The 15,393-nt window shown below is 37.8% G+C and overlaps 1 protein-coding gene across 4 annotated transcripts in view; it reads left to right on the forward strand.

Moving 5' to 3' along the window:
- The window catches only part of GK5 (glycerol kinase 5), a 66,799-nt gene that overhangs the window by 26,117 nt on the left and 25,289 nt on the right, over positions 1 to 15,393 (forward strand). For all 4 annotated transcript variants that reach the window (XM_003942574.4, XM_010330406.3, XM_010330408.3 and 1 more), the window contains one exon: positions 3,243 to 3,374. In XM_003942574.4, the coding sequence (XP_003942623.1) occupies positions 3,243 to 3,374 (132 nt within the window). The remainder of the gene's footprint in view (positions 1 to 3,242; positions 3,375 to 15,393) is intronic.

Below are 15,393 nucleotides of genomic sequence, written 5' to 3' on the forward strand. Positions count from 1 at the left end.
GATTGCTAAGGCTTTCTTCCCTTTGCTCTTAGCATAAAATCCCAGCTCCTTACCAAGGTTTGGCTATATTGTTCTGACACTTCCTATTTCCCTTTCTCCCTGAAGTTGCTAAAGATTAGCAACTCCATCTTTGCCAGCCTGTTTTTGTTCTTGTAGCACTCAAGCTGTTTCTTACCTGAAGACCATTGTACATGCGGGGGATCTCTCTGCCATCATGACTGGATTCTTCTCATTCTTTAGAGTCCAGCTTATGTGGTACATCTGGGAGCCCCTCCCTGCCACCCTATTTAAAGGAACCCCCTTGCCCTCAATCTCTTATGTTGTCCTTTGTTTCCTTCATTGTACTTACTGAATTTCAAAGATTCTGAGATATGCATTTTATAAACTGAAAACTAAATGGAAATAATTGTAGATTCACATGCAGTTGTAAGAAACAATACAAAGATCCCTTAGACATTTGCACTTTCTCACAATGGTAACATTTTGAAAAACTATAGAATAACGTCACAACCAGGACATTGACATTAATACAATTCATAAATCCTATTAGGATTTCCCCAGTTTTATTTTATATTTGTGTGTGTGTGTGTGTGTGTGTGTGTGTGTGTGTGTATGTGTATGTGTGTATGTACGCAAGTTCTATACAATTTTTTTCCTATCTGTAGGTTCATGAATCCAGGAGCATATGCAAGATACTGAACAGTTCCATCACTACAGAGATCTCTTTTGTTGCTCTTTCATAACTATATCCACCACTCTCCTATATACCTCCCTACCCGCTGTCAGGCTTAGCTCCTGGCAACCACTAATCTGTCCTCATTTTAAAAATGTTCTAATTTGAAAAATGTTATATACATAAGATTATATATATATAACCTTTGGGGATTGGTTTTTAGTATAATTTTCTGGAGATTCATTCAAGCTGTTGCCTATATCAGTAGTTTGTTCCTTTTAATTTCTGAGTTGTATTCAATAGTACAGCTGTATCACAGATTATTTCACCATTCACTTGTTGAAGGACATCTGTGCTGATTACAGTTTTTGGCTATTACAAAGAAAGCTATTATGAACATTCTTTGTATAGAATTTTGTATGAATGTAATTTTTCATTTCTCTAGGATAAAAACCTCAAGGTCATATGGTAACTGCATGTTTTGTTTTATAAGAAACTGCCAAAGTGTTTTGAAGAGTAACTATACCATTTGCTTTCCCCTCAGCAATGTATGAGTTAATATTTTAACATCTCTGAAATCAGGATGCATTTCTTAGCAGCATGTTAAATAATGATTCATTTTACAGTCTGTCTTCTTAAATCATCTTATTTATTGACTTGATTGCTTATTTGTCTTCTCACTAGTATGTAAATTTTAAAAAGACAAGGATTCTGCCCATATTGTTCAATTTGTTTTTACAAGGCCTAGCAACAGTCCTTGATACACTAGAAGTTACTTAGTAGATAGTATTTAGACATGTGAATGAAGATGCTAATTGTTGTCCACAAATGCAGGTATTGGAGCTTGTAATATTTTTGTATGACCTCCCCACCCATCCTGAGGTATCTGCATTTTAACAGAAGATCCCAGAAGTGTCCTAAATCTAATTTTGCATGGGAAGAGTATAGTTTGTATAAGGAGAAATAGCCCATTTCTGTTTAAATTATTTCTTACAAGAAATGAAAGGAAGGATTATGGGTGGTCACTTTAAATACTTTTTAAAAGACTTGTATTTTAATAAATAATGTGTAAATGTATATGCCATATAAAATATAAAGAAATGACCAGGCGTGGTGGCTCATGTCTGTAATCCCAGCACTTTGGGAGACCAGGGCAAGCAGATTACCTGAGGTCAGAAGATGAAGACCAGCCTGGCCAATATGGTGAAACCCCATCTCTAGTAAAAGTACAAAAATTAGCCAGGTGTGGTGGTGCATGTCTGTAATTCCAGCTACCCAGGAGGCTGAGGCAGGAGAATCACTTGAACCTGGGAGGAGGAGGTTGCAATTAGCTGAGATTGCGCCAGCACTCTTAGCAAAAAAGTATAAGCCTAGGCAACAGCGTGAGACTGTGTCTCAAAAAAAGAAAAAAAACATATACATATAAAAAATGAAGAAGGTGTGAACACTAAACAAGATGAGAAGGACGTTAAAAGGACAAGACTGAGAGAGAGGACTGAGTCTATGATTTTTCTTAATTGATGCATTATCAATTAAAAATGAAAGAAAAAATTCATATTACTATTTTTCATAAATAAGCCAAAATCTTTAAATTTATTTGGGGGAGTGAGGTAGGATTAACAAAAGTGGGCAAGTTCAACAAGAATTGGGCAACACTTTGTAAGTGTTTTGTAAAACATTCTTTTCACAAGTTGAAGTGTCCATCTACATCCCTGTAGTGTATGGCAGGATAGAGTTTTTGTTTTTTGTTTTTTGTGTTTTTTTTTCTGTTTGTCTTAAAGCCCTTAAAATTCAATGCTTGTTTTCTGTATACCTAAGGCTTTTTGTAAATTAAAGATTTTGCTTATGTTTTGTCTTTGATCATTAGATCAATATAGATAGTATTAAATAAAATCATACAACCAGATTTTAAGTGCTTAATGTATAGGGAAACTTCTGTCTGTTAGTGCTAACTTGATTTCTAATAGGAAAGAAAAAGAGCTAATAAGAACTCATTCTTCATTACCTAGTACTAAGAAGAGCTCTCAGGGCTTTCATTCATAGAGACAGCTTGAAGCTAAGATAGAAGATTGTGATTAATGTGAAAATATTTAGACTATGAGCCTTCAAAATCAAAGAATAGCTGATAGCTTTATGTAGTTACTATTAAAACAGCAGTGAATTAATGCTATTCCACTACTAAATAGCATAGATTAGACTTAAAGTATACATATCCCACTGAAATGAAATACTACAAATATAGCCTCCTTCCTAGATTCTCTCCCTTCACTGTCATAGTTAAAATAGGTAGAGAGGTAAAAATACAGTTATTTAAAAAAAAAATACACAAGTACCTGAGCATCTGGTGTTTGCTAAAATAATTCAAAGTAGATTTGTTGCATTTTATGTGTTAGAATACAAACTACCCATTAAGGATAACATCACTGTTTTTTATTTTAAATGAAGAAAACACTTTTATAAGTAGTTAAATGACTTGTTATTGGGTTTGTTTGCATGTATATAGAATTGAGCTGGAAATTTTAAACACTATTAAATGCATTTTCTTAAAATATGTTTTTTAAAAATATAGCTATTTCACAGTTCTTGCCGAGTGCTTCACTTTTTCACTAGAAGTAAACGACTGTTTTCAGCCAGTTTGTTCACTTTCACAACCCAGCAGACTTCTTTGAGATTGGTCTGGATTTTACAGAACTTGATTGAGGTAAGAAAATATTGTGTGTGTGTGTGTGTGTGTGTGTGTGTGTGTAAACCATGTAAAGACTATGGGAAAGAAAAAATTAAAGGAATAAAGATAGTAATTATTCGAGGGAAAATTAAGTGTCTGCCGTATATTGGAATGGAAGACAATGTGGCATCTTTACTTGTTTTTTGTTTGGTATGCTTTTTTTTTTTTTTTTTTTGAGATGGAGTCTCACTCTGTTACCCAGGCTGGAGTACAGTGTCATGATCTCAGCTCACTGTAACTTCTGCCTCCTAGGTTCAAGCGATTCTCCTGTCTCAGCCTCCCAAGTAGCTGGGATTATAGGCACACGCCACCACGCCCAGCTAATGTTTGTATTTTTAGTAGAGACAAGGTTTCATCATATAGATCAGGCTGGTCTTGAACTCCTGATCTCAGGTGATTCACCTGCCTTGGCTTCCCAAAGTGTTGGAATTACAAGCATGAGCCACCATGCCCAGGCTGTTTTTCTTTTTCTTTTCTTTTCTTTTTTTTAAAGAGAACTTTTTATTGTGTCATAATACATCTAGAAAGGTGAGCAATAAAAAAAAGTACCAGACAGATACCATGGAACAAACATCTTTGTAATATCAGCTGAATCAAGAACTAGAATACAGGCCGGGCGCGGTGGCTCAAGCCTGTAATCCCAGCACTTTGGGAGGCCAAGGCGGGTGGATCACGAGGTCAAGAGATCGAGACCATCCTGGTCAACATGGTGAAACCCCGTCTCTACTAAAAATGCAAAACATTAGCTGGGCATGGTGGCGCGTGCCTGTAATCCCAGCTGCTCAGGAGGCTGAGGCAAGAGAATTGCCTGAACCCAGGAGGCGGAGGTTGCGGTGAGCCGAGATCGTGCCATTGCACTCCAGCCTGGGTAACAAGAGCGAAATTCTGTCTCAAAAAAAAGGAATTAGAACACTATGATACTGTATATCACATTTTCTTTCTTCTTTTATAATTTATATATTTATTCCTCAGTACCCTACTTTAGTTTTGTCTCAATATCTTTGTGCTTTTTTTTTTTTTTTTTTGAGATGGAATCTCGCTTTGTTGCCAGGCTGGAGTGCAATGGTGTGATCTTGGCTCACGGCAACCTCCACCTCCCGGGTTCAAGTGATTCTCCTGCCCCAGCCTCCCAAGTAGCTGGGACTATAGGTGTATGTCACCATACCCAGCTAATTTTTATATTTTTAGTAGAGATGGGGTTTCACCATATTGGCCAGGATGTCTTGATCTCTTGACTGCGTAATCTGCCCACCTTGGCCTCCCAAAGTGCTGGAATTACAGGCATGAGCCACTGCACCTACCATATCTTTGATTTATATCAAGGGAATTCCTTTGTATGAGACTCCTTTTGCTCAACATTATGTTTTTGACGTATACCAATGTTGTGTGCAAATTAATTTGCTTCTATTTTCATTGCTATTTGTTGTTCAGTATATGATTTTACTACAGTTTATTGTCTATTCTGTTCATGTACATTTGGATTATTTCTGGTTTTTGGCTGTTATGAATAATGCATCTCTTGGTGTACATGTAATTGCTATGTCTATACATAGGAATGGAATTTTTCAGGCATGCATGTGTATATATGTCTTCATCTTTTTCGAGACAGTGTCTCGCTCTGTCGCCCAGGCTGGAATGCAGGGGCGTGACCTCAGCTTATAGCAACTTCCGCCTCCTGGGTTCAAGGGATTCTTCTGCTTCAGCCTCCTGAGTGGCTGAGATTACAGGTGGACACCACTACATCCTGTAATTTTTTACTTTTAGCAGAGATGGGGTTTCACTACGTTGGTCAGGCTGGTCTTGAGCTCCTGACCTTGTGATCTGCCTGCCTCTGGCTCCCAAAGTGCTGGGATTACAGGTGTGAGCCATGCGCCCAGCTATGTATCTTCATCTTTAGTGCATAATGTCAAAACACTTTTGCAAAGTGATCATAACAGTTTACACACTTGATATCAGTATGTGATCAGAGGACTTTTTATTCCATTTACTATCATAATTGACATTAGTCCTTTACATTTTAGCCATCCTAGTTGGTAAGTAATAGTATCTGAGTGTGATTTTAGACTGGATAATAAAACAAGATCCAACTATATGTTATCTGTATGAGGGACAGTTTAGATTTTAAAAATACAAAGGTTAAAAGTAAGTGAGTGGAAAGCATATATCATGTAAACAGTCATGGTAAGAAGCTTGAGTGGTTATATTGACATCAGACAGTATATGGTTATATTGATATCAGACAGTATAGACTTTAAAACAAAAACATGTTACTAGAGATAAAAAGGGAATTTTATGATAATAAGATGGTCAATTCATCATAAATATTTAACAGTTATAAACACCTAATAACAGAGGCCCACAATATATGAAGCCAAAATAGACAGAATTGAAGGGAAAAATAGATAGTGGAGCATTATTGAAAGTGAGACTTTAGTACCTGACTTTCAATAATGACTAGAATAACTGAAAAGAAGATTCACAGGGAAACAGAAAATTTGATTGACAGTAACAACTAAATAGACCTAACAGATATTTATAGAAAACTCCACCCAAGAACAGAATATACATTCTTCTGCAGTGTACACGGAACTTTCTCCAGGATAGATCGTAGGCTAGGTCATACTTTAAGCCTCAATAAATTTAAAGGGATTGAAATTATACGAAGTACGATATCTGACCATAAAGGCTTTGAATTAAAAGAAACAGAAACAACTTGCGAAGTTAAAAAATGTATGAAAATTTCAAAAAATTAGCTGGACATGGTTGTTCGTGCCTGTAATCCCAGCTACTCAGGAGGCTGAGGCAGGAGAATTGCCTGAACCCAGGAGGCGGAGGGTGCGGTGAGCCGAGATCGCACCATTGCACTCCAGCCTGGGTAACAAGAGCGAAACTCCATCTCAAAAAAAAAAAAAAAAAAGTATGAAAATTTAAAAACACATTTAAAAATCACCAATGGGTCCTAGAAGAAATCATAAGAGAAATTAGGAAATACTTTGTGATAAATGAAAATGAAGACACAACATACCAAAACTTATTAGATACAGATAAAAAAAAAGTACTTAGAAGTAAATTTATAGCAAGACTGTATTACATGTAGAAGAGTATATTTAAAAAGAAGAAAAATGTCAAGTCAATAATCTACCATTCTACCTTATGACACAGAAAAAGATGAGCAAACTGAACCCAAAACTAGCAGAAGGAAAGAAATAATTGAATTAGAGCAAAATTAATGGAACAGAGAATAGAAAAACAGTGAAGAAAATCAATAAAACCAAAAACTGGTTCTTTGAAAAGATTAGCTAGACTGGCAAAAAAAAAAAAAAAAAAAAAAGAAAGAAGACCCAGATAACTAAAATTATGAATGAAAGGGGATATTAATACTGACCTCACAGAAATGAAAAGCATTAAGTTCATAGCAACAAATTAGATAGCCAAGATAAAATGAAAAATTTCCTAGAAATACACAAATACTGGAAATAAAAGAAGAAATAATCTGAATAAACCTATAACAAGTAAAGAGATTGAATTAATAAATAATAAATTCCCACATAGAAAAGCCCAGAGCTAGATGGCTTTACTAGTTAATTCTGCCAAAATAATTAGCACAATCCTTTCATAAATTCTTCCAAAAAATAGAAGATTCGCTGAAAATAGACAATTGAATAGTAATAATTAGAGACTTTAATACCCCACTTTCAATAATGGATTATACTTCCATTATTGGAGTGAGAAGTACTTCCCAGCTCATTCTTTTAGGCCAGTGTTACCCTGATAACCAAATCAAAGACATCACAATAAAAAAAAAAAACCTTTAGACCAATATTTCTTATGAATACAATGTAGAAATTGCCAACAAGTCTGGATATAGTGGCTCATGCCTATAATCCCAGCACTTCGGAAGGCTAAGGCAAGAGAATTGCTTGAGCTTAGGATTTTGAGACCAGCCTGGGCAATATAACAAGACACTGTCTCTCCAAAAAAATTAAAAATTAAAAAATTAGCTGGGCATAGTGGTACATACCTGTAGTCCTAGATACTTGGGAGACAGGGTGGCAGGATTCTTTGAGCCCAGGAGTTTGAGACAGCAATGATTTGGGATCACACCACCACTGCACTCCAGCGTGGATGACAGAGCAAGACCCTGTCTCTGGAAAACACACACTTAAACACACACACACACACACACACACACAGACACACCCACACTCCTTAACAAAATATTAGCAAGTCAAATCCAGCAACATGTAGAAAGGATTATATATCTTACGTATCATGAGTAAGTGGCATTTATTCCTAGAATACAGGATTGGTTTAGCATTCAAAAATCAATTAATATGGATATTTTGCCGGGTGCGGTGGCTCAAGCCTGTAATCTCAGCACTTTGGGAGGCCGAGGTGGGTGGATCACGAGGTCAAGAGATTGAGACCATCCTGGTCAACATGGTGAAACCCCGTCTCTACTAAAAATACAAAAAAAAAAAAAATTAGCTGGGCATGGTGGCGCGTGCCTGTAGTCCCAGCCACTCAGGAGGCTGAGGCAGGAGCATTGCCTGAACCCAGGAGGCAGAGGTTGCAGTGAGCTGAGATCGCGCCATTGCACTCCAGCCTGGGCAACAAAAGCGAAACTCCGTCTCAAAAAAAATATATATATATGGATCTTTTATAAAAACTGGTCAATGTAAAAAAATAGAAAATAATATGCCATATTAATAGAATAAAGACCAAAAAAACATAATCATGTCAGTAGATACAGAAAAAGCATTTGACAGCACCTCTTCATGATAAAACACTCAGCAAACTAGGAATAGAAGGAAACTCCTTCAGTCTGAACTGTGAAAAACCCACAGCGGACACCATACTTAATGGTGAAAGACTGAATGTTTTTTTCCCTAAGTTCAGGAACAAGACAAGGATGTCCACTCTCATCACTTCTAATTAACATTATATGAGAGGTTCTATGCCAGGGCAGTTGAGCAAGACAGTGTAATAAAAGACAACCCAATTGGAAAGGAAGAAGTAAAACTATGTCTATGAGGCAGATGACATGATCTTGTATATTGAAAACCCTAAGGAATTTCCTTAAATTAGCACTGATATTATAAATGAGTTTAGTGAGGTTGGAGGGTACAAGATCAATATACAAAAAAATTTTTTGAGACAGAGTCTGTCACCCAGGTTTGAGTGCAGGAGCATGATTGCGGCTCACTGTAGCTTCAACCTCCAGGCTAAAGAGATCCTCTTACTTCAGCCTCCTGAGTAGCTGAAACTTCAGGTGCATACCACCATGCCCAGTTAATTTTTTTTTTTTTTTTTTTTTTTTTTTTTTTTTTGAGATGGAGTCTTACTCTGTCATCCAGATGGGAGTGTGATGGCACGATCTGGGTTCACTGTAACTTCCTCCTCCCAGTTTCAAGCAATTCTCTTGCCTCAGCCTCCCAAGTAGCTGGGACTACAGGCGTATACCACAATGCCCAGCTGACTTTTGTATTTTTAGTAGAAATGTGGTTTCATCACGTTGGCCAGGGTGGTCTCGAACTCCTGACCTTAACTCATCCATCCACCTTGACCTCCCAAAGTGCTGGGATTACAGGTGTGAGTCACTGTGCCTGTCCCCAGTTAATTTTTAAATTTTTTGTAGAAACAAAGTCTCACTATTTTGTTCTAGTTAGTTTTGAACTTCTGAGCTCAAGTAATCCTCCCCCCACAGCCTCCCAAAGTACTGGGATTACAGGTGTGAGCTACCTCACACAGCTAAAAATTAATCTTGTTTCTATATACTAGCAATGAACAATTCAAAAATGAAATTAAGAAAATAATTTCAGCGGGAAGCAATGGCTCATGCCTATAATCCTAGCACTTTGGGAGGCCAAGGCAGGTGGATCACCTTAGATCAGGAGTTCGAGACCAACCTGGCCAACATGGTGAAAATATAAAAATAGCCAGGCATGGTGGTGGACTCCTGTAATCCCAGCTACGGGAGAGGCTGAGGCAGGAGAATCACTTGAACCTGGGAGGCAGAGGTTGCAGTGAGCTGAGATCACACCTTTACATTCTAGCTTGGGTGACAGTGAGACACCGTCTCTCAGAAAAAAGGTAAAAAGAAAACAATTTCATTTACAAAAACATCAGAAATAATAAAATATGTATGAATAAACTTAATTACAAAGCATATACTCTGAAAAGTACAAAAGATTGTTGAATGCAGTTAATGAAGGTTTAAATAAATGGAAAGACATTCTATATACATGGATTGGAATATTTAATGCTGAGAAGATTGTAGTATTTTTCAAATGTATCTACAGGTACAACACAATTTCTACCAAAATTTCTTCTATATATATTTTTTTTTTGGTAGCAGACAAGCTGAGTTTAAAATTCACATAGAAATTTGAGGAACCTAGATTAGCAAAACAATCTTGAAAAAGGAACAGTATAGGAAAATTCACACTACTCAATTTCATTGTGGCCTTAATTTGTATTACTCTATTTACTAACAAAATTGATATATTTTCACATATTTACTGACCATTTGTATATTCTTTTGTGGAGTACCTCAGTCCTTTGTTTTCTAAAAACTCAATACACTTGAATTTTAGAGTAGTTTTAGGTTTACAGAAACATTCAGCTGTAAATATAGATAGTTTCCATATACTCTTGCTCCCCAAAAGTTTCTGCTGTTATTAGCATCTTGCTGTTAAGGTGGTACATTTGTTGCAATTAATGAACCAATATGGAAACATTGTTATTACTGTAATGTATCTACTATTATAGTACTGTGATACATCACAGTTTCACTGCCCTGAAAACTATGCTTCACTTAACTCACATCTCTTTTTGAACCCAGGGTAACACTGATTTTTTTTTTTAATCGCTCGCCTTGTACCTGTGAACACTGATATTTTTATTGTCTCTGTAGTTTTATATTTTCCAGAATATCATATGATTTTAATCATATAGTATTTAGACTTTACAGACTGGCTTCTTTCACTTAGCAATATGTATTTGAGGTTTCTCCATGTATTTTCGTGCCTTGATTGCTCATTTTATTTTATCACCTAATAATACTCCATTATCTGAATGTGCCAGTTTGTTTATCCAATCACCTATTTCTTTTTTTTTTTTTTTTTTCTGAGATGGAGTCTCATTTTGTCACCCAAGCTGGAGTGCAGTGGCATGATCTCGGCTCATTGCAACCTCCACCTCCCAGGTTCAAGTGATTTTCCTGCTTCAGTCTCCCAAGTAGCTGAGATTACAGGTGTCTACCACCACGCCCAGCTAATTTTTGTATTTTTAGTAGAGACAGGTTTCATCATATTGGCCAGGCTGGTCTCAAGCTCCTGACCTTAAGTGATCTGCCTGCCTTGGCATCCCAAAGTGCTGGGATTACAAGCCTGAGCCACTGTGCCCAGTCTCTCCAGTTACCTGTTGAAAAACATCTTGGTTGCTTCCAGTTTTTGGCAATTATAAATAAAACTGCTATACACTTTTGTGTGCAGGTTTTTATTTGCGCATAAATCCTCAATTCATTTGTGTAAATAGGTGCATGATTGTTGGATCATATGATAAGACTGCATTTAGTTTTGTAGGAAACTATCTACTATCCTCCAAAGTAGCTGTATCATTTTACATTTCCAACAGTGGAGAGTTTCTCTTGCTCCATATCCTCATCAACATTTAATGTCAAATTTGGGCAACCATTTTAGCCATTCTAATAGATGCATATTAGTATCTTTGTATTTTAGCCATTCTAACAGGTGTGTAGTAGTATGTTTTAATAGGTATATAGTAATACTCATTGTTTACAATTCCTTAATGACATGTGATACAGAGCATATTTTCATTTGCTTATTTACCATCAGTATATCTTTGGTGAGGTGTCTGTTTAGATCTTTTGCCGTTAAAAAAATTTTTGTTAGCCGGGCACGGTGGCTCAAGCCTGTAATCCCAGCACTTTGGGAGGCCGAGGCGAGTGGATCACAAGGTCGAGAGATCGAGACCAACCTGGTCAACATGGTGAAACCCCGTCTCTACTAAAAATACAAAAAAAATTAGCTGGGCATGGTGGCGCGTGCCTGTAATCCCAGCTACTCAGGAGGCTGAGGCAGGAGAATTGCCTGAACCCAGGAGGCGGAGGTTGCGGTGAGCCGAGATCGCGCCATTGTACTCCAGCCTGGGTAACAAGAGTGAAACTCCGTCTCAAAAAAAAAAAAAAATAAATAAATAATTTTTTTTTGTTTTAGGCTGGGCGCGGTGGCTTACGCCTATAATCCCAGCACTTTGGGAGGCCAAGGCACGTGGATCACGAGGTGAAGAAATCAAGACCATCCTGGTCAACATGGTGAAACCCCATCTCTACTAAAAGTACAAAAATTAGCTGGGCATGGTGGCGCATGCCTGTAGTCCCAGCCACTCAGGAGGCTAAGGCAGGAGAATTGCTAGAACCCAGGAGGCGGAGGTTGCGGTGAGCCAAGATCGCGCCATTGCACTCCAGCCTGGTTAACAAGAGCAAAACTCTGTCTCAAAAAAAAGAAAAAAATTTTTTTGTTTTGTGACAGATTCTTGCTCTGTCACCCAGGCTGGGATGCAGTGGCATGATTGAGCTCATTATAGCTTCAAACTCATGGGCTCAAGTGAGCTTCCTGCCCCAGCCTCCTGAGTAACTGGGACTACAGGTGTGTGCCACCATGCCCGGCTAAGTTTTTCACTTTTATTTATTTTATTGATTTAGATGGAGTCTCACTCTTTCACCCAGGTTGGAGTGCATTGGTGTGATCTTGTCTCACTGCAACCTTTGCTTCCTGGGTTCAAGTGATTCTCCTGCCTCAGCCTCTCAAGTAGTTGGGATTATAGGTGTGCACCACCACGCCTGGCTAATTTTTGTGTTTTTGGTAGAGATGGGGTTTCACCATATTGGCCAGGCTCATCTAAAACTTTTGACTTCAACTGATACGCCTGCCTCAGCCTCCCAAAGTACTGGGATTACGGGCGTGAGACACCATGCCCAGCCAAATTTTTTCACTTTATTTAACAGAGACAAAGTGTCACTATAGTCCCCTTGCTGGCCTCAAACTCTTGAGCTTAAGTGATCCTCCCACATTGGCCTCCCAAAATGCTGGTCTATAGGTGTGAGCCACTGCACCTGGCCCCACTTAAAATTTTTTGAACGTGCCGGGCGCGGTGGCTCAAGCCTGTAATCCCAGCACTTTGGGAGGCCGAGGCGGGTGGATCACGAGGTCGAGAGATCGAGACCATCCTGGTAAACATGGTGAAACCCCGTCTCTACTAAAAATACAAAAAAAAACTAGCTGGGCGTGGTGGTGCGTGCCTGTAATCCCAGCTACTCAGGAGGCTGAGGCAGGAGAATTGCCTGAACCCAGGAGGCGGAGGTTGCGGTGAGCCGAGATCGCGCCATTGCACTCCAGCCTGGGTAACAAGAGCGAAACTCCGTCTCAAAAAAAAAAAAAAAAAAAAGAAAAAAAAAAAAAATTTTTTTGAACGTGTAAACTTAATTTTTTTGGTATCAGTTTTAGATTTACAAAAAAATCGAGTGAAAAATGGAGTTCCTGTATACTGGCTCATGCCCACTACATCCAGTTTCTCCTCTTATTAGCATCTTGCATTAGTGCAGTACATTTGTTACAATTGATGAACCAATATTGATACATTCTTATTAACCAATAGTCTATAGTATACATTAGGGTTCACTGTGTTTTACATTATATGGATCTTCACAAACATAAAATGACATGTATCTATTATTGCAATATCATACACAGTAGTTTCACCGCTCTAAATATCCTCTGTGGTCAACCTTGTCCACACTAAGCCTCCAGCAACTTGTCAATTATAGTTTAGGTTTTCCTTTGCAAAGTATTTTTTTCCTTTGCCTTTTAAAAAGATTTTCCCTTTGTTGTTAGTTTTCTGCACTTTGAATGTGATATGTCTAGGTGTAGATTTTTCTTTCTTTTTTTTTTTTTTTGAGACGGAGTTTTGCTCTTGTTACCCAGGCTGGAGTGCAATGGCGTGATCTCGGCTCACCACAACCTCCGCCTCCTGGGTTCAGGCAGTTCTCCTGCCTCAGCCTCCTGAGTAGCTGGGATTGCAGGCACGCGCCACAATGCCCAGCTAATTTTTTGTATTTTTAGTAGAGACAGGGTTTCACCATGTTGACCAGGATGGTCTCGATCTCTTGACCTTGTGATCCACCCGCCTCGGCCTCCCAAAGTGCTGGGATTACAGGCTTGAGCCACCGCGCCCGGCCCTTTAGATTATTCTTATATTTATTCTGCTTGGTGTTCTCTGAACTTCCTGGATCTGTGGTTTGAGGTCTGTCATTAATTCCGGGAAATTCTGAGTTATTTTTACTTATTTCTTCTGTTTTTTTCTTTCTTCTTCTTATATTCTCATTATACATATGTTAAACCTCTTATAATTGTCCTACATTTCTTATATATTCTTTTTTTTTTTTTGGCTTTTTTAGTTTAGGATGTTTCTATTGACATATTTTCAAGATTATGTCTTTGCTATATCCAGTCTGCTGATGAGCCCATCAAAGGCTTTTTTGTTTCTGTTAACAGTATTTTTGATTTCTATTATTTCCTTTTTCTGTCTTAGAGTTTCCATGTCTCTGCTTACATTTCTCATCTGTTCTTGCATGTTGTCTACTTTTTTCATTAGAACCCTTAGCATTTAATTTTAGATATTTTAAATTCCTTGTCCGATAGTTCCAAAGTCTCTGCTGTATCTGAGCCTGGGTCTTATGGTAGCTTCGTCCATTCAGACTGTCCTTAGCAAGTGTGAGGGGGATTAACCTTGGTCCTCCTACCTTAGGAAGCCTTGATGTCTACTCTGTGTCACTCTAGCCTCCTCAGGGCCTAGCACCTATCAGAGGTCCTGGCTCATAAATATTTTTTGAATAGATTGATGAGTTTACCCCCTGTCAGGCATTATGCTACTCACTGAAATACAGATTAACTTTTGGCTATTAAAACGTCGTATCTGGAACAAATTTTAGGATAAAAATTTATAAATTTCACAAGAGTTTGAAATATAATATTATTTTAAAGCATTCCATATTTAAGTTGCATAACTCTTGAATGGAATCTTAAATAGTTGTATTATAAATAACTTGTAAATGACCTCTGTTTTTGGAACTCATGTCATTTGTTTTCATTTTGCTGATCTTTTCTATTAAAGTATAATTTATCTTTAAATGATTCCGTTTGTTTTTCTTTTTATTTCAGTTATTTACTTCTTAGTATTTTTTGGAACATCTGCTATATGCTGGGAACCCTCCTAGGTGTTGGGGTTATGAATATAAATGCAATCTTGTCCCTGCCCTTAAAGAGCTAAGTTCTAGTAGAGAAGAAGTAATGGTGTGAGATAATGGCTAAATGGAACCTACCTGTAGGATGCTACAGAGTGGGGCAGGCTTAGACAAAGCCAGGAAATGTTAATCTTGAAGGACAAACAAGATTTGTCAAGGTGATAAAGTTTGTTTCAAGAAATTGTTTTTTAGTATGTTAATAATACCCTAACAGGCATTTCAGTTTGTCTACTAGCTATTACAGTTTAAAGAGATATTGACACTTCTGTTTCCCTTGCCATACTTACACCAACTATTGGCCTGATAGTAATATTTTAGGTTTTGAGGGGTGTGAAGTTTTTTTCACCACTCTGCCAGGAAAGCAGCCATAGGCAATCCATAAACAAAAGAGCATAGCTGTGTTCCAATAAGACTTAATTTAGGGACACTGAAATTAGACTTTCTATCATTTTCATGTATCACAAAATATTCACCTTTTGTCTTTTTAACCATTAAAAATTTTGAAAACCATTTTTAATTTTCTGTACACTGGATTTGGCCTGTGGGCCATAGTATGCCATCCCAGCTTTGGGCTATTTTTTATTTGTTTGTTTTTTGAGACGGAGTCTGGTTCTGTCACCTAGTCTGGAGTGCAATGGCGCGATCTCGGCTCACTGCAACCACTGCTTC

The sequence above is a fragment of the Saimiri boliviensis genome, chromosome 9 (assembly GCF_048565385.1).
Source record: "Saimiri boliviensis isolate mSaiBol1 chromosome 9, mSaiBol1.pri, whole genome shotgun sequence".
NCBI lineage: Eukaryota > Metazoa > Chordata > Mammalia > Primates > Cebidae > Saimiri > Saimiri boliviensis.